The 23,358-nt window shown below is 52.2% G+C and overlaps 1 protein-coding gene across 1 annotated transcript; it reads left to right on the top strand.

Annotated features, from left to right (window-relative positions):
• The first annotated feature begins 1,200 nt into the window (after positions 1 to 1,200).
• Positions 1,201 to 12,417, top strand: SIK1 (salt inducible kinase 1). Its single transcript, XM_066370075.1, has 14 exons — positions 1,201 to 1,383; positions 1,901 to 2,068; positions 2,549 to 2,665; positions 5,037 to 5,100; positions 5,277 to 5,438; positions 5,580 to 5,704; positions 5,804 to 5,927; positions 6,614 to 6,834; positions 7,144 to 7,293; positions 7,748 to 7,870; positions 8,000 to 8,213; positions 8,780 to 9,058; positions 9,762 to 9,993; positions 10,462 to 12,417. Exons 2-14 carry the CDS (start codon positions 1,913 to 1,915, stop codon positions 10,844 to 10,846), a joined length of 2,352 nt encoding a protein of 783 aa, XP_066226172.1. The 5' UTR covers positions 1,201 to 1,383; positions 1,901 to 1,912; the 3' UTR covers positions 10,847 to 12,417.
• Positions 12,418 to 23,358: the final 10,941 nt, after the last annotated feature.

The raw sequence follows: 23,358 nt of genomic DNA on the forward strand, positions 1-23,358 counted from the left end.
TGCTAACCAACTGAGCTAATCAACTTTTTTGTGCTTGAGATTCGCACAAAAGGAGACAGGGCTAAGTTGGGCGACCCAAAGGTCCTCAAATATATCATTGCCATGCTCCACAGCAGGGGTCCCCAAACTATGGCCTGCGGGCCGCATGTGGCCCCTTAAGGCCATTTATCTGGCCCCCACGGATGGGGCACCTCTTTCATTGGTGGTCAGTGAGAGGAGCACATTGACCATCTCATTAGCCAAAAGCAGGCCCATAGTTCCCATTGAAATACTGATCAATTTGTTGATTTAAATTTACTTGTTCTTTATTTTAAATATTGTATTTGTTCCCATTTTGTTTTTTTATTTTAAAATAAGATATGTGCAGTGTGCATAGGAATTTGTTCATAATATTTTTTATAGTCCGGCCCTCCAACGGTCTGAGGGACAGTAAACTGGCCCCCTGTGTAAAAAGTTTGGGGACCCCTGCTCCACAGAGTCCCAGGCAGTGGACGATCCCTCTCCAGGATGAGGTATACTCCCCTTAGTGGGAGCTGGTGTACAGTCACATGTCACTGGTTTCTGGCCTCATTCTGCCAGTATTTGAGGTTTCCTTAGCCTCATCTGGTAACTTCCTAATAGAGGCTCCAAGGCCGAGCGCTTCCAACGGAAATTGGGGGGGATTCATGGAACCTGTACCCCAACAACCAGGGCCGTGGAGTAGGGGTCCAAAGAATATCCAGCTGTGCTGTACTTCTGGGTTTTAGGAACCTTCTTACACCCAGACCTTTTGGGGTGGGTGCAAAAAGAGGGGCACGCGCGAAGGTGGCTGTACGCGCGAGCAAGCGGGCAACCTGCGCACCGGAGATGCACGGGTTAAATCGCTTGCAGCGCCCCCAGCTCCCGGTAGGGGGCGCGCGTAGGCGGGAACGCGGGCGCGGAAGGACCTCCGCGGGCCTTCGGCTCCCGGCGTCCTTGACGTCACCGTCCCGCGGTCGCCAGGGCGACGGCCTCATCACAGTGCGCGTCAGAACCTCCTGTCTCTTGGCAACAGCCCGATCTCCCGCTCTCCCTCCGCCTGGCGCTGGGCCGCGCGTCGTTCTGGCGTCAAAACGACGTCAATCGGGCTGTATCAATCCAGCGCGGCATCGGGGCGGGACCGGCGGAGGCGGGCCGGGGGAGGGGCCGTCCGTATTGGGGCGGGGCCTGGGCGGGGCGGTGGCGCGTGCGGACGGATGCGCGGCGCGGCCTCAGAGCTGACATGCGGCGCGGTGCGGCTGGTGGCAGAGACGGCGGCTTTGGCGACCGAAGCGGCAGGCGCACGAACAGCGCAAACGGCCAAGCGGTCGGCGGGGACCGCGGGACGAGCGGCGTCCTATTCTCGGCGCCCCGGGGGTGGTGAAAGTAAGAAGGAGGCTGGGGTGGTGCCATGGGGCTCCAGACTCTGGTATCCGCCGCCCCGCGGGTGCGCGCGTGGAAGTCGGGCTGGGACTCGCTCGGCAACTGCCGCGTCCCCTTTGTTGTGGGGTGCCGGGAGCGGGTCCACGCGCCCCTCGGGTTCGGGATAAAACCGACCGCGGGCGGCAGGATACACGGCCCGCAGTGTGAGGGGTTTGTTGGTTGTTGGAGGGAGTCCGCCGCGGGATTGGCGGGGGCGGGTCCACGGTCTCCGTGGAGCTAAGGGGGTCCGGGGAATTGTAGTGGAACCGACCACAGGGAGCGGGATATACGCGCAGTGGGAATGAAGCGCCCCAGGGTTCGGGATAGAGCCGACCGCGGGCAACGGGTGGCGGGTGTAGGAGCAGATCCGCGCGCCCCGCCGGGTACGAGGTCCGGGGTCAGTGGAGTGGAGCTGACCGCTGGCGGCGGGACGGGTGGGTGTAGGATCGGGGTCGTCGCTGAGAGCTCCCGGCATCCGCAGGTGTCCGGAGCCATGGTGATCATGTCGGAGTTAAGCGCGGCCCCAGCGGGCATGGGCCAGGTCCAGCAGAAGCCCCTCCGGGTGGGCTTTTACGACATTGAGCGGACCCTGGGCAAGGGCAATTTCGCGGTGGTGAAGCTGGCCCGGCATCGAGTCACCAAAACCCAGGTGCGTGGGGCAGCAGGACCGACATGGTGTGAACCCTCCGGGGGCTGTACCCTGCCACGGGGCAGCTAGCTGGGTGGGATCCCTGCCTATACGGTCCCCTGTATATGGTCTAAACGCGGACAGTTTTTAGTTTGATAAAGAAAAAAAAAGTTTTATATTATGATTGCATAATTTATACAAATATTAAGGAACAGCAAAGAGGATAATGCTCAAATAACCCCGGAGTGCAGTGCTCTCGGTTCCAGAGCTAAAGCCCAGTGAAGTGAGCCTGCAAAGAAAGAGTCAGGACAATTATTTTACTTTGGCTATTTTTAAATATTAATGGTGACTTTGGTTATTCTACCCCCACCCAACTTTTTGTGACCTCATAGGGACATAAAGTGTTTTAGAAATTAACCTGCAAAAAAATGAAATGTGTAAATTAGGTTAAGATAGAGTTAAAAAAAATCAAAATATTCTTTTTGTTTTAAAAATATTTAGGTAGCAATAAAAATAATTGACAAAACACGCCTAGATTCAAGCAATTTGGAGAAAATATATCGGGAGGTTCAGATCATGAAACTTCTGAATCATCCACATATCATAAAGCTTTATCAGGTAAGGACTCCAGTTTGCCTTTCATTGTAACTTCTAGCAACTGTGTTAGTTTTTATGTCCAACAACCTAAATCTAGTTTCTGAAGGCTGCCCTACTCTTTGAATATATGTGGTAATCAGCGAGTTGACTGTATAAGGTAAATAGATTGATTTCTATAAGTGGTGAAGATGTGTTTACAGTTATTTTCTTGCTTTTGGGTCATAACTGAGATTAGCTTTATGAAAATTTTATTTAGTATTATAATTTGTTCCAGTTTGGGTTTTTTGGTTCCAGTTTTAAATGCATAGAGGTGGGATGTTGTTGCCTTTACTATGACGAAAGCCAGATCTATGTATTGCCACAAATCAAGCATTTAGTGTAGAAGGATAGCTTCTAGTGAAACTAAACATTTCTGCTGTTGCACATAATTATTAAACTTTCAAACCAGCTGTGCTTACCAATTTTCATAAACTTATCTTTGCAAAGGCAGCAGTGAGCATTTATCTTCATGTAACCTCTCCATCAAAAATGGAGAGATGAAAACACTTTTGCGATGGTGAGAGCATGGAATTTACACTTAATCCATGTTAAGAACAGGTCTCACCCTGTCTGTTGGTTTGTTTTGTGGCCTTATTTTTGTTCTCCTGTTGAAACTAATAAATTATATCTTTGGAAAACAAAAGCCGGTTTAATTAGGACAGCAGAGCAATCTTACTTAGTGACCACTTTTGCAAAGATGAAATCAAGTCACTTGCAGAAGAAGTTCTTTGCAAATGCTCACTATTTCATCTGGTTGTGTTGGCTACAAGTTTCTTTGATGACTCTCACAAACCCCCAGGAGCCTGAAATGAATATGGGATGATGTGAGTGTGGGTGCAGTTGGCAGGGTTAGGTGTACAGTGGGTAGGAGAGGACTGTAATTGAAAATGATACCACAGAAGGCTCTTTACTCAGTTAAAATGAAGGTAGACATAGTCATCAGATCTTGTGTTTCCAGAATGACAGTTTACTCATGGTTGTTAATTGTAGCACTCATGGTCACGTGCTCTCTGGTTTGTGTTTTGTTTCTGTTGTCATTTGTAAGCTGCAGTCTGGATAAGAAGTTTCATCCCCGGTCACTGATGTCATTGCCCGAGAAATGTGCCTGGCCTGTTTCCGCAAGAGTGGGCTGACCCTTCCCTGTTTTTGACTGAGCTGAGGGGATGAGCCAGAGTGTGGCTTCCTTGTCCTCCTGTCCCCTCTGGTAGCCCAGTTAGCAATGCTTTGCCCACATGATCCAAGTTATTAGTCTTTTCTGGGTGAAATTTCTTGTTGCTTTGTGTGCTGCTCTGCTTGGGACATCAATGATTGTTCTTACCCTGGTTTGACACTAGTATCTGATTTTCGTCTATTTTGGCATATGCCCAGAACCTGGGGGAGACTCTCTAAACTCTTTCCTTGAGGTTTTTTAAAACTTAAAAAATTTACTTTTCATTTTTCTCTGTCACTTTTTTTCATTGAGAAAAAGGGTGAATTTACTCGTTAAAAAGTTACACGCATGGAGGGCAAGGGCAGTGAAAATTCTAGCTAAACTGTGTGATGTTCATTTTTCTTTTTAGATTTACAACTCAAAGCAATTGCCTTTTAAGTGTCTTTTTAAAAGGATACTGTTTTGAATTCCGAAGAAATCTTTTTCTGTAAGAATGCATTATCTGTCTCCCTCCGAAATATTTTAAAATACCCTATTATGAGTTAGTTTTACTTTCAGTACCTGTTTCTTAGTTATGTTTTAAATTCTTCAAAAAAGTTTTTTTTCAAAGTGAAATAAAATTCTTAATAAGGAGACCTTTAAGGTATGCTTGACATAGCTGTTGCTGTTGACACATGCTGAGTAGTTTGCTGTACGCAGAGCAGATTGTTGTAGCTTACTTGGCAAAGCTGGCTTTGTGTGGCCTAATTCAACATGTTACCAACACGTGAGGAAGGGTATTTGCTGTCTATTATTCACTGTACTGGCCATTGGCTTGAACAATCTGTTGCCTGCTAGGTAGAACTCTCGAAATCAGTTTTACTTCTGTAGCCTCCAGAGTCTTCAGGTGGGTGAGACAAAATGAATTAAAAATACATTGTAGGAGAATTACACACATAAACTTTTACAGTGGGTAAAGTTATATCTGGAAAGGCAGGCTGGCAAGGAATTCACCTCTGATATTTTACAAAACTCTCTTTCTGAATAGAATTCCCCTTATTATTATTTTTTTTTATTTGTAAGTTTTTCATTTCTTTCTTTTCCAAAAATAACGAATGCACTCAGCCAAAGAAGTTAACAATTCCCTGGGGTTCAGGTAGATTATTTATACCATTGGTATGTTCCCTTTTCACATGGTTAAACATTAGGTCTTTATTTTTTTAGGTTATGGAAACAAAAGATATGCTTTACATTGTCACTGAATTTGCAAAAAATGGAGAAATGTTTGGTAAGCCACACTTATTTTTAATACTTGTTAAAAACAAATGGTGCCACTTGTTAATAACTGGTCCTCCAATGTTTGGATCTACTGACCCTAAAATTCCACAGCATTCTTCAGTCATTCCCCCAATGACAACCAGTCTTGTGATTTGGGGGCTATAATTTTGTTTTGTTGCTCCTCAGATTATCTGACTTCCAACGGGCACCTAAGCGAAAATGAAGCGCGGAAGAAGTTCTGGCAGATTCTGTCGGCTGTTGAGTACTGCCACAATCATCACATCGTGCACCGGGACCTCAAGACCGAGAATCTGCTACTGGATGGCAATATGGACATCAAGCTGGCAGGTGAGCAGGGGTCACCCTGCACCCAGGAACTGCCGTCCTGTGGGTGGGGCATGAACATGCAAGTGAGGGTTCGTGTACCTTTGCAACCTAGGCCCCTGCTGTTTCCACCGTAACTTCATCGTTCGTTTCTTTGTCTCTCAGACTTTGGATTTGGGAATTTCTACAAGTCTGGAGAGCCTCTGTCCACGTGGTGTGGGAGCCCCCCATACGCAGCCCCGGAAGTCTTTGAGGGGAAGGAGTACGAAGGCCCCCAGCTCGATATCTGGGTAGGAGACCTGTGTGGAGTGATGTTAGGGGCCAGTATGAGTTAAGTGTTAACCAGTATAGGCGTGCCGATGCTGACTGTGCTATCTGGTTATTTGCAGAGCCTTGGTGTTGTGCTGTACGTCCTCGTTTGCGGGTCTCTCCCCTTTGACGGGCCCAGCCTGCCAGCCCTGCGGCAGCGGGTGCTCGAGGGCCGGTTCCGCATCCCCTTCTTCATGTCTCGAGGTAGGTGTGCATGCTGAGCCCTCCCCTAGCCACGAGGAGATGTTAGGTGCCAGCCTGCTGCAGAGGTTGTTGGGGAACCTGGGATAGGAGTTTTGGAGGAGGAGCAAGAGGAGGTGGAGGAATTCATTTCCTGAAATGCCTGCTTGACTATCTTCTGAGTCTGTGAGTCAGGCTCCTATTACTGTATGGTGTTTACCTGCAAGAGAAACCCAACCCACGGGGTGTGTTTGCACTGCCCTACTTATGGGGCAGACAGGTGCCTTTCTCTGGGTGTCTCCTGGAGGGCCGGCTGAAGGCTGGTCTCTAGAGTCTCTGCCCAGCACTCCCTAGTCTCGCCTGCTCCACACATGCTTTCCTTCTCCATCAATAAATAATACGACCTGCACACTGACATGGGTAGTCACTGCAGAATAGGAAGTCTGAGTGGTCTCTGTAGGGATAGTAAGAGGACTGTGTCCCCCTCAGATGCTCATCTCTCAGTGGGGAGCTCTCTTTAGTGGTTGATCTGAGCCGATAGCACAGGCTGATGCTCCTGGCCTTGATGTTCTTTAGAATGGTCACTTGTCCAGTTGCCCATATAAAAGGAGCCTTGTGCTCTGTAGGGCTGCACTGGGAACCTGGTGAGTGGTGGGAACCGTGCATACAGGTGGCCCACAGAGGCTCAGTGTACCTCCCTTAACCTCCAGACTGTGAGACACTGATCCGCCGCATGCTGGTGGTGGACCCTGCCAAGCGCATCAGCATCGCACAGATCCGGCAGCACAGGTGGATGCAGGCCGACCCCACCCTACCGCATATGAGCCCCGCCAGCACTGCGCTCAGCTACAACTCCAACCTGGGTGACTATGACGAGCAGGTGCTAGGCATCATGCAGACCCTTGGGGTTGACCGACAGAGGACCATAGAGGTGAGCACTGCCCCATTCCTCCCCCCACTTGGCTTTGACAGAAGATGTGCTTATTCTAGAGGGGGCAGTTTTATCAGGAAAAGCAGTCACTTGCCAATTGAGTTAAAATGGGAACACAGCTAATTTAAGGGCCAGCTTGTCCATTCTTCTAAAGGATATTCTGGACCACCCAAGAATAACCCTGGGAGCAGCCTTGTCAGGGAGCCTCTGCAACTCTCGTCCCGACGTGCTACCCGCAGATGGGAGCCCTGCTGCTCCACTGAACCCCTCCTCTGGCCTGGCTCTGACCTGCTTCTCCGTCTCTCCTAGTCACTGCAGAATAGCAGCTATAACCACTTTGCAGCCATTTATTACCTCCTGCTGGAGCGGCTGAAAGAATACCACAACAACCCGCTGTCTGCCCGACCTGGCCTGGCCCGGCAGCAGAGGCCCAGAAGCTCTGATCACAGTGGTTTGGAGGTGAGGACGGAATTGCCAAAGCCTTGCCCCTATGTCCCCTGAGTTAGGAATCTTTTGCTCAGATGTGCCTGGGAACGAGATATAGGCTGAGTCCCTATCCCCTGTTCATGCCCTCCTCCTGTTAAGCCCAGGGTAGGGGTGGGAGTTCCCCTGTAAGTCTTGGACCAGAGGATGCATGGAGATGAGGGCATGCTGGCCACTCTGTTGGGAGTCAGGCCCACATGTTTCTAACTGGCCCTGGTACTGGCCTCTCGGCACCTTTTCCTGGTCACTTCTGCACAGCACGGCCTTGGAGGGAGGGTGCACGTATTCCGATCCTGGTAAGCTAGTGACCGACATCTGTTTATGCCAGAATGAGGCTAGAGTGAGGCCAGCATGGTTTTTCTTGTGATGCTAGTGGGTGTCCCCAGAGCCACCTTCCTGATGCCGTCTGTTCTTCAATACTGGCTCATAGGTGCCTCAGGAAGGCCTCCTCAGTGACACTTTCCGATCCTCCGTGCTGTGCACACAGCCCCAAACTTTGGGTCAGTCCATCCTGCAGGCTGAAATGGACTATGACCTCCACAGCTCACTCCAGGTTTGTGAGCATCTGCATTGGGCCCCATCTGGGGTGGAGCAGGGCTTGCCTCATTCCCAGTGGTGGTGACAACCCCTATACTGGTCTCAAGGAGCCCCAGGGTCACTGGATTATGTTTGTCCCATGCAGCCCTTGCTCTTCCCTGTGGATGTCAACTGCAATGGCGTGTTCCGGCATCGCTCGGTCTCCCCCAGCAGCCTGCTGGACACGACCATCAGCGAGGAGGTCAGGCAGGGCCAGGGCCTGAAGGAGGAGGCAGAGGTGCAGAGGCCCCTGCCTGGCAGCACAGGTCGGAGGCACACACTGGCTGCAGTCTCCACCTTCTCCCCGTGTGCCCCTCCGTGTAAGTGTCCACATAGGTGGGAGTGCAGCCTGGTTTATAGTTGGGACTTTAAAAGGCTAATGCTAAACACCTTTCCTACTGGGTGACCTCTTCTGGTTACAGTTCTCCGACCTGCCCCTGGTGACCCCTGAGGCCACGAGGGTTACATTTAGACACTCCATGTGCTTGTTCAGTGGTGGGGAAAGTGTAGGGTTTAGCTGCCACCATGTGCTGGGAAGGCAAGTCCTCGCCCTGGTGCCTCTGTGTCCTTGGCCAACTTCACCGATGAGGTGTAGTTGGGGACCTTGTGCTGGCGGCTGTCAGGACTCCCCAGCCTCCTGTGGCCTCTGGCCATCATAGACTCCCAGTCCCCCAAGGTTGAGGATAGATGTAGGGAGGCAGGTACAGCTGTCTGCTCCTATCAGCAGACTGTGAGGGCTGTCCAAGGGCCTGGGAGTCGCTGCAGCAGGCATGGGGAAGGTGGCAGAGCTGGCTTCTCTACCATGAGAACTGTCAGGCGGGGGTGGGTTGCACTGGTCGTGGGGAGCATGAGAGCTCCCCCTCAAGAGCACCCTCTCCTTCTGCAGGTATAGTCATCTCCTCCTCTACTGCGAGTTCTTCAGAAAGCACCAGCTCTGACAGCTGTCTGACCTTCTCAGCGGCTGATGGCCCCGCAGGGCTTAGTGGACGCCTGGCTGCTCAGGGGCTGGTGGGCACCTGCTCCCCACTCAAATTGGCCTCACCACTGTTGGGAGCCCAATCTGCCACCCCAGTGCTGCAGGCTCAGGGGGCCCTGGGAGGAGCTGTTGTGCTCCCTGTCAGCTTCCAGGAAGGCCGGAGGGCTTCGGACACCTCGCTCACTCAAGGTGACTTCCCTATCCTTCATTCTCATTTCCAACTTCCCAGGACGTGCCGTGAGTGATCATGACAGGTGTCACTTTGTCCTAGATGGCAGAGGTTCCCCCATTCTCTAGCTGGGCCTGGGTGGAGCAGCAATGCTTTCTGGACAGATCAGGGTTACTGCCGGGTTCTGGATGGCCTGGTCTCCTGTGCCAAAGTCATGTGGCCACCAGTATCTGGTCTTAAAAGTTTAAGAGACACTTGGATGCCAGGCAGCAGCTCCTGACCTGGAGGGAGGATGGAATCAGGAAGGGACCCTCCACACTTGGCTGCCTAGGCTTCCTGCATCTCATCCAGGGCTTGGGGGGCCCTGAGCCCCCTCCGTAGCCCCATGGCACTGCTCATACCCTTCTGTCATGAAGGATCTGTGGTCTGCCCACATACATGCTTGTTCAGTGTTGGAACTGCTGCCCCAAACCAAACTCTAAAAGAAAGTGACTTCCTAATCCTGCATGGGGCTGGGGGATGAGGGGTTCACAAAAAGCAATTAGATGACCAGAGAGCACTCTCAGCCCTGTAGAAAGACACACCAGTTGTTTTATCAGTCACTTCCATGTTACGGCATGCCTCCCTTTTTCCTCCTTACTGTCTGGAAATCCCAGCCAGCCTTGGGCTACTGGTCCTGGACTGGGGGATAGAGGCCCATAGACCATCTTTTGCTCTCCCCAGGCCTGAAAGCCTTTCGGCAGCAGCTAAGGAAGAATGCAAGGACCAAGGGGTTTCTGGGCCTGAACAAGATCAAGGGGCTGGCTCGCCAGGTGTGCCAGCCCTCCTCTAGCCGGGCCACCCGGGGTGGCCTCAGCGCCTTCCAGCTGCCCACACAGAGCCCAGGCGTGCATGGCAGTGGAGTCAGCAGCCGGGAGGGCAGGAGCCTGCTGGAGGAGGTGCTATACCAGCAAAGGTACGCCCATTCTGTGCCAGTCACCTGTGACCCTGATAGCACTCATGTTCATTGGTATTTTTTGAGCAACCTTGTTTCTTAAACCTCCCCTTCCCCGTGTAATCACATGTGTATACCTCTGTCCCTTCAAGTCTGGGGAGACATGTGGGTCCTTGTTCCCACAGAGGGGAGCAGTCAGGTTTTGTCACTTTGAAGCATATAAGTAGGGGAAGGGGGGGGCAGTGAATAGAAATGTCACATCTGGCTGGCATCTCTGAGCTGCTATAAAGCATGACGGAGAATGGAAATGTCAGGAGTTGCTCGGGGATTAGTCACGCACGGAGCGCGTGTTCTGGGCAGGTCTGCCAGCATTTCCACAGCACGTGGAGACTGATGGTGTCTGAGCCCAGTTGGGTGGAACTTGTAGAAGAAGCCATGCTCAGAGCTGGCAGTGACCTGTCCCCTCCCTGTTCCCTGTGTCCCCCCCAGGTTGCTCCAGTTACAGCACCACCCAGCAGCTCCACTCACTTGCCAGCAGGCTCCCCAGCCACCCCCAGTCCCACTGGTCCTGGCTCCCTGTGACAGCACCCTCCTTGTGTCAGGACTTCAGAAGGAGCTGGGTCTGGGGTCTAGCCCACTGCTGCCGCCCCACCTCCTCCAGACCGGGATCTCCCCAGTGACCTCAACCGCCCAGCTCCTGGACACCCACCTGCGCATCAGCACTGTTGCGGCACCCCTGACCATTGTGACACCCCAGCAGCCGCACTTGGCCATGCTGCCCCCAGGTTTCGACCCCATGGGGCTGCCGCAGGGGGACTGTGAGATGGAGGACCTGACCTCCAGCCAGCTGGGCACGTTTGTCCTGGTGCAGTGAGGGACACCACCCGCCCCCCTCCTCCTGCATGGGCTGCTGACTCCTCGAAGCAATAATTTCAAGAGTATGTGAAGACGATTCCGGACTCAAAGCCAATAACTTCCTAGAAGCGACACAAGCAATACGTTATGGTGTTTTGGCTTTTTAGTTTATTTTTTGTTTTATTGTCTCCTTGCACTGAGCACCTGCTGCCATGAATAGGGACTGGAAAGTTTCTGAAGAAAAATAATAATTGAGGTTGTGTCGTCGGGTGGGTGGACAGGAGGGGGAAGGAGGGAAGCGGCGCAAGACTGAGGACAGGGCTGGCTCAGCTCACCAGACCAGCGCCACTGAAGATTGGGTAGTGGCAGGAGGGGACCATCAGCTCCCTCGTCCATGGGCAACGTGTCACAGAGGCTTGCGTTGGACAAAGCCATGGTGTGAGCCACATGCCGTGGAAGCGACTATATGTGTTTTGTCTCCACCGTGTGCGCGCGTGCTGTGTTGAATAGTATCTTTTTTTCACATAACAATTCTCCACTTTCTGAAATACTTGTGCTTGGAATGAAAGCTGTGAACTTTGTGCTTTACATATCAGTTTTTTAAAAAGCTCTAATGGCAGCCCAGGAAAAGATAATCTAAATTCTTGGAATTCTCTCCCCTGAAGTCAGAACACAGAGGATCACCTTTTCTTGTTTTAAATAAGGAGTTTATAAACTGTTCGATAGTCGGTTCCAGGATTCCTCAGAGGAGCCACAAGGAAGAACCTCAAAGCGGCGGGCTGGCTGCGGGTGGGCTCTGTCCGTGCACTTGGCACAGGGCCTTTGTGCCTGCAGGGAAGTTACCTCCTGCTGCACTTCTTATTTCCGCTGCTAATTATGTTTTATGCATTTCATTATCAGGGTCCAAAAAGAACAACTGACTGGGGGGGATGTGCAATATGGTGAGGCTGGGACTGGGATAAGAACAGGCAGGGCCTGCCTGCACTCATGGTCACTGTCGCTGGACAGCCCACCTGCCCCAGGCCTGCGTTTGCTAGGCTTTCATTCAAGAAAATGAACTGAGAGGTCAGGTCAGTGTTGTTCAAGCTTTGTTCCTTTTCAAGCGAATACTGTATATGTATATAAATAGACAGACACTACTTATTTTTTATATTTTTTACTACACCTTTGTGTTTCTGGTTTAAATTTCCCTCTGGCAATGTTACAAAGTGCTACACCAGGTCCATGTGGAGGAGGGAGACAAGGTGCTCCCTCACCTGGCAGGTAGACTCAGGTGGCCGCTCAGTGGGCCAGAGGCCTCTTGAGTGAAGGGAGGGTGGTTGCTGCATGCTCCGTCTGCCTGGTCAGCACTGGTCCTTTACCCCAGGTGCCTTTAGCTCACTTGGCTCTTACACCCTTAGTATTAAACAGGTGAGGACGTCAGGGGAAGGGGGGCATTTGTAAAAGCCAAAGATCACTGGAGTTTCTGGAGGGTGGGGCAGGAGCGGCCCAGCACGGTCACAGTCCCCACCAGCCTTGTGTTTGCCCAGCTTGCTGCTGATGTCCCTCCTGCTGCCGCCGCAGGGGCTGCTGCTCTGTGACTGCTTTAAGGATCGGGGCAAAAGACTCGCCTTGTGCCTGGCCACTGAGAAATCCCCGAAGCCTCCTGCTGACTTATAAGGAAGGGCGGGGACTGAGAGAGAACCTAGAGTTGGGCCGCAGGATCCTTTGCCTCCCCACAGAGGTAGCACGTGGATTCCAACACAGAATTGGCTCCCCTTTTGAAATTAATTTCTTGTTCTAATGCCAGAGATCAAAGGCCTCAGAACCATGACAAGCACTTTACTTTTATGGTGGTTTTCTTTTCCCGTTGCTGTAAGTCAAGTTGTGTGTCTTGTTTTTAAGTGTGTGTGACGTGTGTTTTATAGGTTTCTTGACAGCGCTGTTCTCGAATGAATGCAATAGCCTGTTTCAAGGCACTATGTGATTTGATTAAGATGTATATGGTTGTTGGGTTTTTGTTTTTTTTACCATAACTGAATTATTTTGTTTCTTATGTTAATATGAGAAATGTATGCCAAATGATTAGTGGATGTATGTTTTTTAATTTAATATTTAAATAAAATATTTTGGGGGAAAAAACTTGACTTTTTCCCGTGGCTCTCTGTGGGAACGCCTTCCTTCTAAGCACCTCACTAAGAGGCCAGGTCCTCTGGACTCTGACATTTCAGATCCTAAAGACAAGGGCTTGGTGCCTACTCCTGCATTCAGCCTCACCACAAAGAAATAGCAGCAACCTAGCTGCAGATGCCACTCCCCTCACCTGGCAGTGGTGGCGGGCACATGGTGGTCAGGGTACGGGAGGAGTGGCCTAAGTCTGCCATCTAAGGGTGTACACTAGGCCTCACCGGTTCTCAGGCCTAGTGGAGGACAAGCACTGCTAATCCGATCAACATCTTCACACCCATGTCTATTTCCAGCTGGTTCTTCCCCTCCCAGGGCACCATTCACTCTTTACTCCTACCCTCTTAATGTTCTCTGAATCCATGTATAAATCAGGGATTTGGAAGATTGACAGCCAAACTATTTCCTGGTCTCTTTGAGTTAGCTCTACCACCTTCTAGCGGGCAGGCAGACGTGGCTGCCTGGAGAACAAAGGATCTTCTTCATTCCGTACCTGGCAAATATTTCTTTGGTTCAAGTTTTCAACTTCTCACCTGTTAGGATGGTCGTTATCAAAGAACCGTGAAGTGTGGTGAGGGTAGAGAAACTGGAACCCTCACATTGCTACTGGTTGGAGACAGGTCCTCCAGGCTCATTGACATTTCAGATTGTTTAGCAAGTTAAACAGAATCACTGCATGTCCAGCAGTCCCATGTCTGGGCATAGACACAAAGGAACTGAAAGCAGGGATGCAGGTACCTGCACACCTTTGTTCATGGCAGCATCATTCACAATAACCAGGGGGTGGAAGCAGCCCAAGTATCCATGCAAGGATGATTAGATAAGCAATTGTGGTCCAGCCACATATTGGAATAGTATTCAGCCTTGAAAAAGACATTTGGCAGACTACTATGTGGAGAAACGAGGACAACATGCTCAGGAAATAAGTCGCATACAAAAGGGCCAACACTGTGTAATTTTACCTACATGAGTTCCCTAGAAGAATCAGATTCATGGATACAAAGTGGTGGACAGAGCTTCATTCTGGGAAGACAAAAAGTTCTGAAGATGGATGGTGGTGATGGCTGCACAACAGTGTGAATGTACCTCATGCCACTGAGCTGTGCGCTTAAACATGGTTAGGATGGAAAATTTTGTGTTATGTGTATTTTGCCACAATAAAAGAAAAACTTTTTTGGGGGGAAGATGCCCAGAGATGGACAGGAGCTTCCTCGTGGAGAGCTGGGCTTCAGGGCGAGGAGTGAATGAACAGGTGCGTGCAGGACAGATGACTGTAGCAGTCAGATCCTCAGGGAAAACTCAAGAGCATGTGTCCAGACCTGTGTGTGTGTGGAATGACAATGTGTCCAGTGCTGCTCAAATGCAGCCAATGGGGTCTGAGAGGCCGGCGGAGCCTCCCAGTTTGGGGGAATAGGCTCAGCCACCATCTCCCTGTTTTCCGAGGAGCATTGTCAGTGAGGGCTGCTTGGTGGAGAACAGAGGTATAGCACTGTTCGTCTGGGCTGCAGCTCCCGGTGCCCAAGGAGCTGTGAGGTCAGCCTCTGACAGAGAGGTGAGTCAGACCGTGCATGCACCCCCAGGAGAGCTCGCTGCCCCTCCCACCCCCGTGACCTGGGCCTTACACCTAGGTGGCGCACACACCACTCTTGACCTTTTGGTCACCGTGGCCTGGAGAGGGAGCCCAGTCTCTGCTGCAGAGAAGACTAAAGGCTGGGGGGGGGGGGGGGGGTCTCAGCTCACTGCGTGGGATGTAGTCTTGTGAACTAGGAAGCACTTGGTGTGTCTTGGCTCCTCAAGTGAGTGGTCGCTCCTGTAGGGCCCATCGGGTCACATTCTACCCCAACAGCACCGAGCTCTGTTGGGCACATCTGGCTCCCCAACAAATAGTTGGTAGCTAAGGGATTCCTGTGTTCACCTGCTTGGCCTGTTCTTCTGGAACTTGTGATGTGTCATGATTATTATTATTATCTTTATCATTATTCATAACACTGCTTGGAATGATCAGGTTAGAAATTTAAACCCTGCTCGGGCAGCCTCCTGGGGACCTTGTGAGACACTAGAATGCAGCCCCAAGCTCACTGATCTGCTCGCGAGCCATTGCCCATCCCACAGATGGAGAAGGGGCTACATGGCTACGGGGTGCGGCATGGCCGTAGGACTCAGCAGGGCTTGCTGTGTGTGAAGGGATCGATCCCCTCTCGGGGCCCCACCACCTGTGTCCAGCTCTGTGTCCTATCTGTGCCGTTGATGACTGCGCCTGCTGGGTATTTCACAAGATGTTGACATTGTGGTTGTGTCCGTTCCTGCAGGGGTGAGGCAAGGCTTAGGCGTGCTTCGGCACCACCCTCAGCACGTGACCACACATGCTGGGCCCTTGGAGGTTCTGAGAGTTTCTTCCTCCTGATTCCTCTGGTGAGGGGTCTGGGTATAACCTGGAGAGACGACTGCTGCAGACCAAGTGGCTGCTTGAGTCCTTGCTCATGCAAGGTGGAGCTGAGCCCCAGTGGACCCAACACATAGAGCAGCATGTGGCCTGACAAGGTGGCTTTGATGTCAGCCACCTGGGTTTGATCCCCACTCTGCAGCTTCCTGGTCCTGTGACAGTAGACAATGACCATGCAGTGCATTGACTTTCTTGTTTTCAAAATGGTGCATGTGACCATGCAATTTACTTTCTTCTTAGGGTTGTGAGAATACTGACTCCCACAAAAGCTGCTTAGTGCTCCTGGCACACAGTGAGCACGCCATGAACACAGTGGTGCCCACGGTGCCATTGCAGTCGGGGCAGAGGTCCACGAGGGAAGAAGCCTCGGTGGACCAGGATCCTCGTCTCAATGCTGATGTTTAAAATGCTGACTCCTCCCACAGTAGATAGGGGACATTCACCTAAAGCTGCCCCGGTGCCATCTCTGTGTTCCTGTCACCCAGAGCTGGTAGCACTTTCACTGCAGGCCATGGGGTCACGTGTGCTGATGTGCACCCTGGTTTCAGGAGTAAGTTCTTTTGAGCTTCCAGAATTGTGGTCTCAGGACTGAGGCTGGCTTCTGTGGCTGGGGCCCTGGGACAGCATGATGGAGTGTGAGGGAAGTTCCAGGCAGGGACACAGTTTATCTCAGAGGCAGGAACCGAATCTGGCTTAAGAGGAACTGACTTGTTTGGGGCGGAAGAAAAAGTGTTGGCCTATTGGGTTTCCTTCCAGAATAATAATACCAGGCTGTTTCTGTGGTCAGGGCAAGATGCACACAGCTGTCCTGTGGCATGACCTTTGATCTTGGTAGAGAGTCTCAAAGAGTGTATCCAGGTTGGAGAGTTTTTTAAGGGCCCCTCAGGTTTTCAAGGTCTGGTTTTGTGGGCTGCTGTCCAGGCTGAGAGAAGAGAACATGCAACCAAGGGGGTGGGAATCTGGGCTGGGAATATGGGCTCAGGGTTGAGCATCTGGGAAGGCAGTGCAGGGGGTGGGGGAGAGAGGGCGGGGAAGGAGGAGGCAGAGAGAGCATGTGCAACTCCTCTCAGGGAAACTCCTGGGGTCTCAGTCTGACTTACTCCTCCCTGATTATTTCATTCATTTGAATGTGAGTTCTGTTTAAAAATAGAAAAGACTTAAGCATTACTCAGAAAGCCCAGGTGGCCAGAGTGCTCCATTCCCCTTTTATCACTGATAGCCTTGAGGTGGGATGAAGTACCTGAACTCTGGGCCAGCCCGGCCTCCCCAGCAGGCTGTGGGATTTTTGTCACTGTTGTTAAATCTGAGAGAGAGGGTATCTTTCTTCCTTCACAGTGTGTCCACCTCTAGCAAGGAAGGGGGTAAGTGCAACTCCCGGGGCTCCCGGGTCACCCTGGAGTGGATGGAAGACTGTGAGGGACAAGGGGCTGGGAGAGCCCTTAGTAATCACATACCCCCAGAACAGATCAGCTTGCCGGGGTATAGCTGGCACACACTAAAACACACCTATCTATCGTAAGGGAATAGTTCAACGAACTTTGACAATGTACAGGCCTGTGTGACCACCACCAAAGCCAACACACAAGACATTTCTGTCACCGAGAAAGCCTGGCCCTTTGTGGAGGACCCTTCCTGCTCTCCTGGCACTAGGCAGCTGATGGCCTTTCTGTCACTGTGGATTAGTTTGCATTTTCTGGAATTTCCTACCAGTGGCCACACTGTGTGTCTGGCATCTTTCATTGGCATAATTAGGCAGAGACTCGTCCAGGTATTATATCACTGGTTTAGTGCTTTTGACTGCTGAGTTGTGTCCACTAACCTGTTGCTGGACGTTTGGGTTGTTTCCAGTTTGGGGCTCTTACAAATGGTGCTGCTATGAATGTTTGTGTGTGAGCCTTTGTGTGGACGTGTTTCATTCCTCTTGGGTAATAGAGGTGGAAACAATGGCTGCATTGGATGGAATGATAGTGATGAACTTCATAAGAAGCTGCCACATTGTCACCCAAAGTGGCTACAGCAGTGTACGTCCTGCCCACGGTGTGTGAGTCCAGGTGCTCCACATCTTCACCTGCCCTGGATCAGTCCCTTAATTCTGGCCATTCCAGTGGAGCTGTGGTGCTATTCTACCATGATTTTGCATTTTCCTAATGACTAGTAATGTTTGACATCTTTTATGTGCTTATTAGCCATTCTATTTTTCAAGTTTATTGAAGTCTTTGACAATTTTTAATTGGTTTATTTGAATTCTTATTATTGAGTTGTAGTTTTTTATATATTCTGCATATATTCTTTGTCATATTTGTGTATGTGTATGTATACATTTATAATGTAGTATACACATGCCTGTACATACACATATAGATACGTACATAAACATCTGTGTGTATATGTACACACACACTCACACATAGTATTTCTCCCATCTGTGGCTTGCCTTTCACTTGAAGAGTGGAGTTTAAGGTTTCAATTTTTATAAAGTCCAACTTACTATTTTATCTTGTAAAGTTAGTGTTTTTGTGTCCTGTATACGAAAGCCTGTGTCTACCTCAATGTTCAGAAGATCTTTGTTCCCTTCTAGAGGTTTTATACTTTTAGCTTTTATGTCTACATCTATGATCCACTTTGAGATTATTTTTGCCCCATGGTTTAGAATAGCAGTTGACTATCTTAATTACCTCATTTGTCTCCATGTGGAAAGGGAGGTATGTCACACATCCCCTCTGTCCACTTCCCACTGGTCAGACTATGGACACAGCCACACTTCCCATCAGGGGGCTGTGGACTGCAGCAAAGTTGCCCACTTTTATCATGTTCTGTAGAGGAGTGTAAATATAAGATTTATTTTTATGATAATAGCAACAACAAAAAAGTTGAACTAACCAAGAACTAACACAACAGCCTTACTTGATGGATGCAGAAATAAAGAATTAGTGAGAATCAGTCAGTTCGCTTTTGCATAAGCTCCAAGCCTGCACAAAGGCTGCCTGCCCCACCAGGAGGAATTCACTTGAGCCAGTCGGCTGCAAGTGGAGGCAGTGACTCCCTGGCCACGAGCTGTACTGGCCTGGCTGTAACCCCCTCAGCCCCTTCCTTCCTCCTGCCACACATATAACAGCAGCACGTGCCCCAGGCTGTCTGAGGACCAGTGAGGGCAGGCATGGGCGGAATGTGTCCCGGGGGATTCCAAGCAACAGGCGCTGCTGTCATCATTATAAAGCTTGTCCCTGTCATTTGCAACCTGGATGCCAGTGTGTGTTTCAACTCCTGCCTGAGGGGAATGCAGGGCCCAGAGGCTTGTGGCTGGTGTTTCAGCCTGGGCCAGCTCAGCCTGGCTTCCAACTCTGGGCCCTAGACACATCTGCTGTCCATTTCCTCTTGAGCAATCAGAAGACCCCAAAGAGCGTGTGGGGAGAGGAAGGAATTCTGGGGTGGGGCCAACCATTCAAATGAGTGTAGAAACAGCCTTCCTTCAGGGGTGCCTCCAACTCGGCCTCTGAGGTACAAAGTCTCCAAAGGGGCACCAGAGCCAGCCAGGTTCTTGGGTCAGCCCCAGCCTGGGCCCTTCCTGGCAGCGAGTAGGCTGATAGGCTCTGCTATCCAGTGGGACTCCTTTGGTGGGGGTTGAGAGACGGATGACTGGGAGAGGAGCCCACCTGGTGGGGCTGGGGCTCCTGGAGGCCCCGCCCACTCCCTCCTGGGGTCCCTGTTGCAGGCAGGCTGTGCTGTGGCATTCCAGGCCAGTGTGTTTAAGACATTTAATGGGCGAGTTCCCTCTCCATATGGGGTGTAATTAATTTTCCTGAAATAGGCATGACAGCCCAATAGTCTTTGCCTGTCTGAGTCAGGCGGTGATTATCGCCTGTCATGGGCACAGTGTGCTGTCGGCCACTGGGAATTCAGGGCACCCGCAGCAGCTCCCAGCCATGCTGGGTGGGTGGGGTGAGAGTTCAGGGGCAGGCCAGAGGTCGGGGGTGGGGGCACTGCCCACCACAGCCACTCTGTGCAGAAGTCTTGAGGGACCAAGAGGCACATGTAGTTCCAAGTTGCCACTGGATTGTTGCCAAGAGGGGCATGGCAGATCACAAGGCTGGGTGAGGGGTTGGGGTGGAGGGGTGTAATAAAGCTTGGATGGGGAGGCCAGAGTTGCCTGCTGTGAACAGAATGCAAAACTGAGTCTTGGGTGGGAGGAATGCACCCCAACATTCACCCCAGCTGTGGTGGCAGGAGAAAGACTCTCACGACCCAGCAATGTTGGGCCTGGTCACGCCTTAGGCTAGACATGGCTGGTAGTGAATGGTCAGAGTAGGACCCATGGAGGGGGCAGGCAGAGCTGATGTTTGAGGCCCATGTGTTGGGGGGGTCACCTCCCCCCTCTACTAGGCCCTTGGTGGCAGCTGGCATGGAGCAGCCCCTGCAGAGGTGCTGGGGCTGCTCGGGAGGCAGCAGCCATCCTGGAGCAGGGAAACAGGCTGGCATGGAGGGTGGATGTGCACTGTCTTCAGCTGCGGGAGGTGTGGACTGTGGGCCCCTCCAGTGATAGGCAGCCCTCCACAAGCAGGGCCAGGAGGCCATGTCTGGTCCCCCTTCCATTCCTGGGGCTCCTCTTCCCCGCTCAGACAGCCTGGAGCCTCCTCCACTGGGGAGGCTGGAGACAAGAAGGCTTTGTCCCATAGGGTCACAGAGGAAGAAACTGAGGCCTCAGAAATTATCTATGGAGGGGCACTGCAGGCCTGGCAATGGCAGGAGGGTCCAGGCAGAACACAGGACCCACCGCCCCTCTCCTCTCTGCTAGGGGATGGAGTTTCTGTGGCCAGAGTGACAGAGAGCCCTAAGGGTGGCTCAGCCCAGGATTTCCACTCTAGCCCTTCGCATGTCTATTCAGCCTGCTTCACAGAGGGAGACGTGGGAATGAAGCCCCTCATCCCAGGTCACAGAGGTGGGCCCTCACCTGGCAGCCAGACTCTGGAGCTCTCCTGAGAAGTGATGGGACTCTCCTGGCCTTTTCCCTGCTGTCACTGCCCTGTGGAGCTGCCCCTGAGAGACCTTGCCTAAAGCCGGTGTGGAGTCAACTCACAGCTGAACAGGGCAAACCCTGTTTCTGACGGGGTTTTCCAGTTATACCTTCTTTTTAAGAAGAAGGATGTGGGTTGCACTGTGTCCTCCAAAATGACATGTGGAGGTCATACCCCCCTCCCATCTGCAAGTGAGACCTTATTTGGACCTCAAGTCTTTGCAAATGTAAGCAAGTTAAGCTGAAGTCATCAGGATGGGCCCTAAATCCAACACTGGAGACCTCATAAGAAGAGGGACATTAGGACATGCATGGAGGGAAGCGGCTTGTATGAGGCAGAGACTAGGGTGATGCTGCCACAAGCCAAGGGATGCCTGGGGCCACCAGAACCTGCAAGAGCTGGAAGAGGCAGAAAGGACCTTCCCCTAGAGCCTCTGGAGGGAGTGCAGCCCTGCTGGCATTGTGATTTGGGGCTTTCAGCCTTCAGAACTGGGAGAGAATAAATTTCTGTTGCTTCAAGCCCTGCTCCTCCACCCCCACCCTTTTCTGTGGAATTTGATACGACAGCCACAGGACAGTGACACAGAGGCCAGAATAAGCAAGTTCCTGTCTCTGAAGGACAAAGGACTCACAGCCTAGGTCACAGGTCTGCTCGTGGGGAATGTGTGGAGCCACCTAGCCTACAGCCTCACCCCTTGTCTCCTGTGGCTTCTCAGAGATGTGCTGTGTCCCCTGCCCTCTCTGAGCTCCCAGACCAGTAGAACAGCTCTCTGACCAGCACTCATGTTCCTGCTGTGAAACAGACACACTTGCTGTGAGCAGAGCCATCTTCAGAGAGACAAGGGGCCTTAGTGAGGTGGAGGGATACAGGAAACAGGACACCACCCCTGCTGAGTCCCCTTCCTCCTTGGGAAGCCTGGCCTCTTTCACCCTTAGTCTCCAAGGGAAGTGAGAGTCCACCCACCCGGCAACACACATGCTTTCCTGTGGAATGTGGGCAAGATGTACCCGGCTATGTTTCCGAAGGCTGGACCCAGGCTGGGGACACAAGGTGCTCCTCCCTACCAGACTAAACAACTGTTTCCACCCCTGTCCAGGCTTCATCTGAGAAATGGCTTCAAGGGTCTCTTCCTGGGCTGGCAAGGACCTTAGTCACCTGCCAGGAGAGGCAGCCTTGCTCCCAAGGCCCAGGGTTAAGGGGCTGAGGGAGCAGCCAGCCAGGAAGGCAAGGGCCAGGTGAGGGCTGCCCTGCAGGGTAGGGCAGCTGCACCAGGGTTTGACACACGAAGGGTTTTGTGGAGGGTTTAGTGGGGGTTGGGGTAAGTGTGGAGAGCCTGCACAAGGTCTGCTCAGCCCCAACACAGAAAGGGTCTAGCAAAGAGGTCAAGGAGCAGTGGCTTGCCTGCATTGGGCCAGCACTGTCCCCACTGGCTACAGCAGGGCTGGGTGTGTGTGGGACGAGGTGAGATGCTCACCCTGACACGCTGACCATGGATCCTCAGCCACCTCCCAGCGGCTGGGCTGCAGACTGCTGAGGGGTGCTTGTCCTGGTCTGCTGGGATACAGGGGCCGGCCAGTGAGGCCACAGTGGATGTGTTGGGGTGAACTGCGAGGAGGCTGAGCCAGCCAGAGCAAGTCTCCCCAGCCTTGCTCTAGGGTGTGGGACTGCTGCAGCCTGAGTTGGGGTGGGGCTGTGGTTCCCCTGCAGCCAGACTTGTGGCCCAGCCAATGGCCATTTCCTGGCTGAGCCCCATCTCATCTGGGGGCAGGTGATGCCTCTCCTGATTTGTCCTTAGGAAGGACACTAAGTCCCAAAAGCTCCTGCTGCCCCTGGGTGCCAGACCTGCTGCTGCCGCCCTGGTGAGAGCCTGTCCCTACTTGGGAAGAGGGAAATGAAAGCACACGAGGGAAGTGGTTTGCCCCAAGTGGGCAGAGCGAGTGCAGGGCAGAAAGTCACAGGGCACGGCCTGCGGAAGGAGGGAGGCGTGCCTCGGGCTGGCCGTGGTTCTGGAACCACAGACCTCAACCCCAGCAAGGAGCTCTGGGCCCCTTCACTGCTCACAGCCAGATTCCTGGACATGTGTAAACTGCTCAGCTGCCTGAGTGAGCCTATTGGGTGTCTCAGGGGAGAACCTCCTAATAAGGCCCCCTTGTGGGGTGGGGCTCCCACTCCTGAGCAGCCAGCAAAGTCCTAGAAGCCAGTGCTGCTGCCTAAAGGCAGGGCATGGGCACCCCATACCTGCTCCCACAAAAATTGCTCATCTGCGGTTTACACAGGGTAAAACAAGTCAGATGTGAGGCAATGGGCCGAGACAGAGGACAGGAGCATGACGAGTGGCTCTGGCTCTGTCCCTAGGGCCTTAGTGGGACCTAAGCTCTAGAGGCAGCCAGAAGCAGTCATTGTCACTCCCAAAGGAAAATCCCGTCCTTGTATTCCCTGAGCTCATAACAACGGGTGATGCCTCTGGAGGTGGCAGGGCATGTAGCCACATGCCACAGGTCAGGGACAGACAGAGATTCCCCAGGAAAGGACTGTGAGGAGGCAGCAGGGAAACTGAGGCCAGAGGGGAGCGGAGCGGCCTTAGAGCCACCAGCACCCAGGATCAGCTGAAACATGCCTTGTGGGTGACAGATCTGATGCTGGGTCTAATCAGCAGGCGCCATAGCCCAGGAAGCTGAGTGCTGGACCCACGCGGGCAGAGCAAGCACCAGCTGTCACACACAGTCACTCGCCCTCACACCTGCACAGAGGGGCAGTGTGTGTCTCCAGCCCAGGAAGCTGAGCCCCAAGCTCAGCCTGCAGAAAGCAGAAGAGAGGGCACTGGGCTGTGCCTGCTCCCCAGGGCTCACCACAGGCCCTAGCACCCGGATTCCTCCCGCTTCACCACGAGTGCAATGCACATCGCCAAGCACA

Source organism: Saccopteryx leptura, chromosome 2, assembly GCF_036850995.1.
Source record: "Saccopteryx leptura isolate mSacLep1 chromosome 2, mSacLep1_pri_phased_curated, whole genome shotgun sequence".
Classification (NCBI taxonomy): Eukaryota; Metazoa; Chordata; class Mammalia; order Chiroptera; family Emballonuridae; genus Saccopteryx; species Saccopteryx leptura.

Bases quoted from the DNA above. Each gene is read 5' to 3' on its own strand.
- SIK1 (XM_066370075.1), top strand. From the start codon at position 1,913: ATGGTGATCATGTCGGAGTTAAGCGCGGCCCCAGCGGGCATGGGCCAG. The intron at 6,835-7,143 runs GTGAGCACTGCC...CGTCTCTCCTAG, and splicing joins ACCGACAGAGGACCATAGAG to TCACTGCAGAATAGCAGCTA. The intron at 8,214-8,779 runs GTAAGTGTCCAC...CTCCTTCTGCAG, and splicing joins CTCCCCGTGTGCCCCTCCGT to GTATAGTCATCTCCTCCTCT.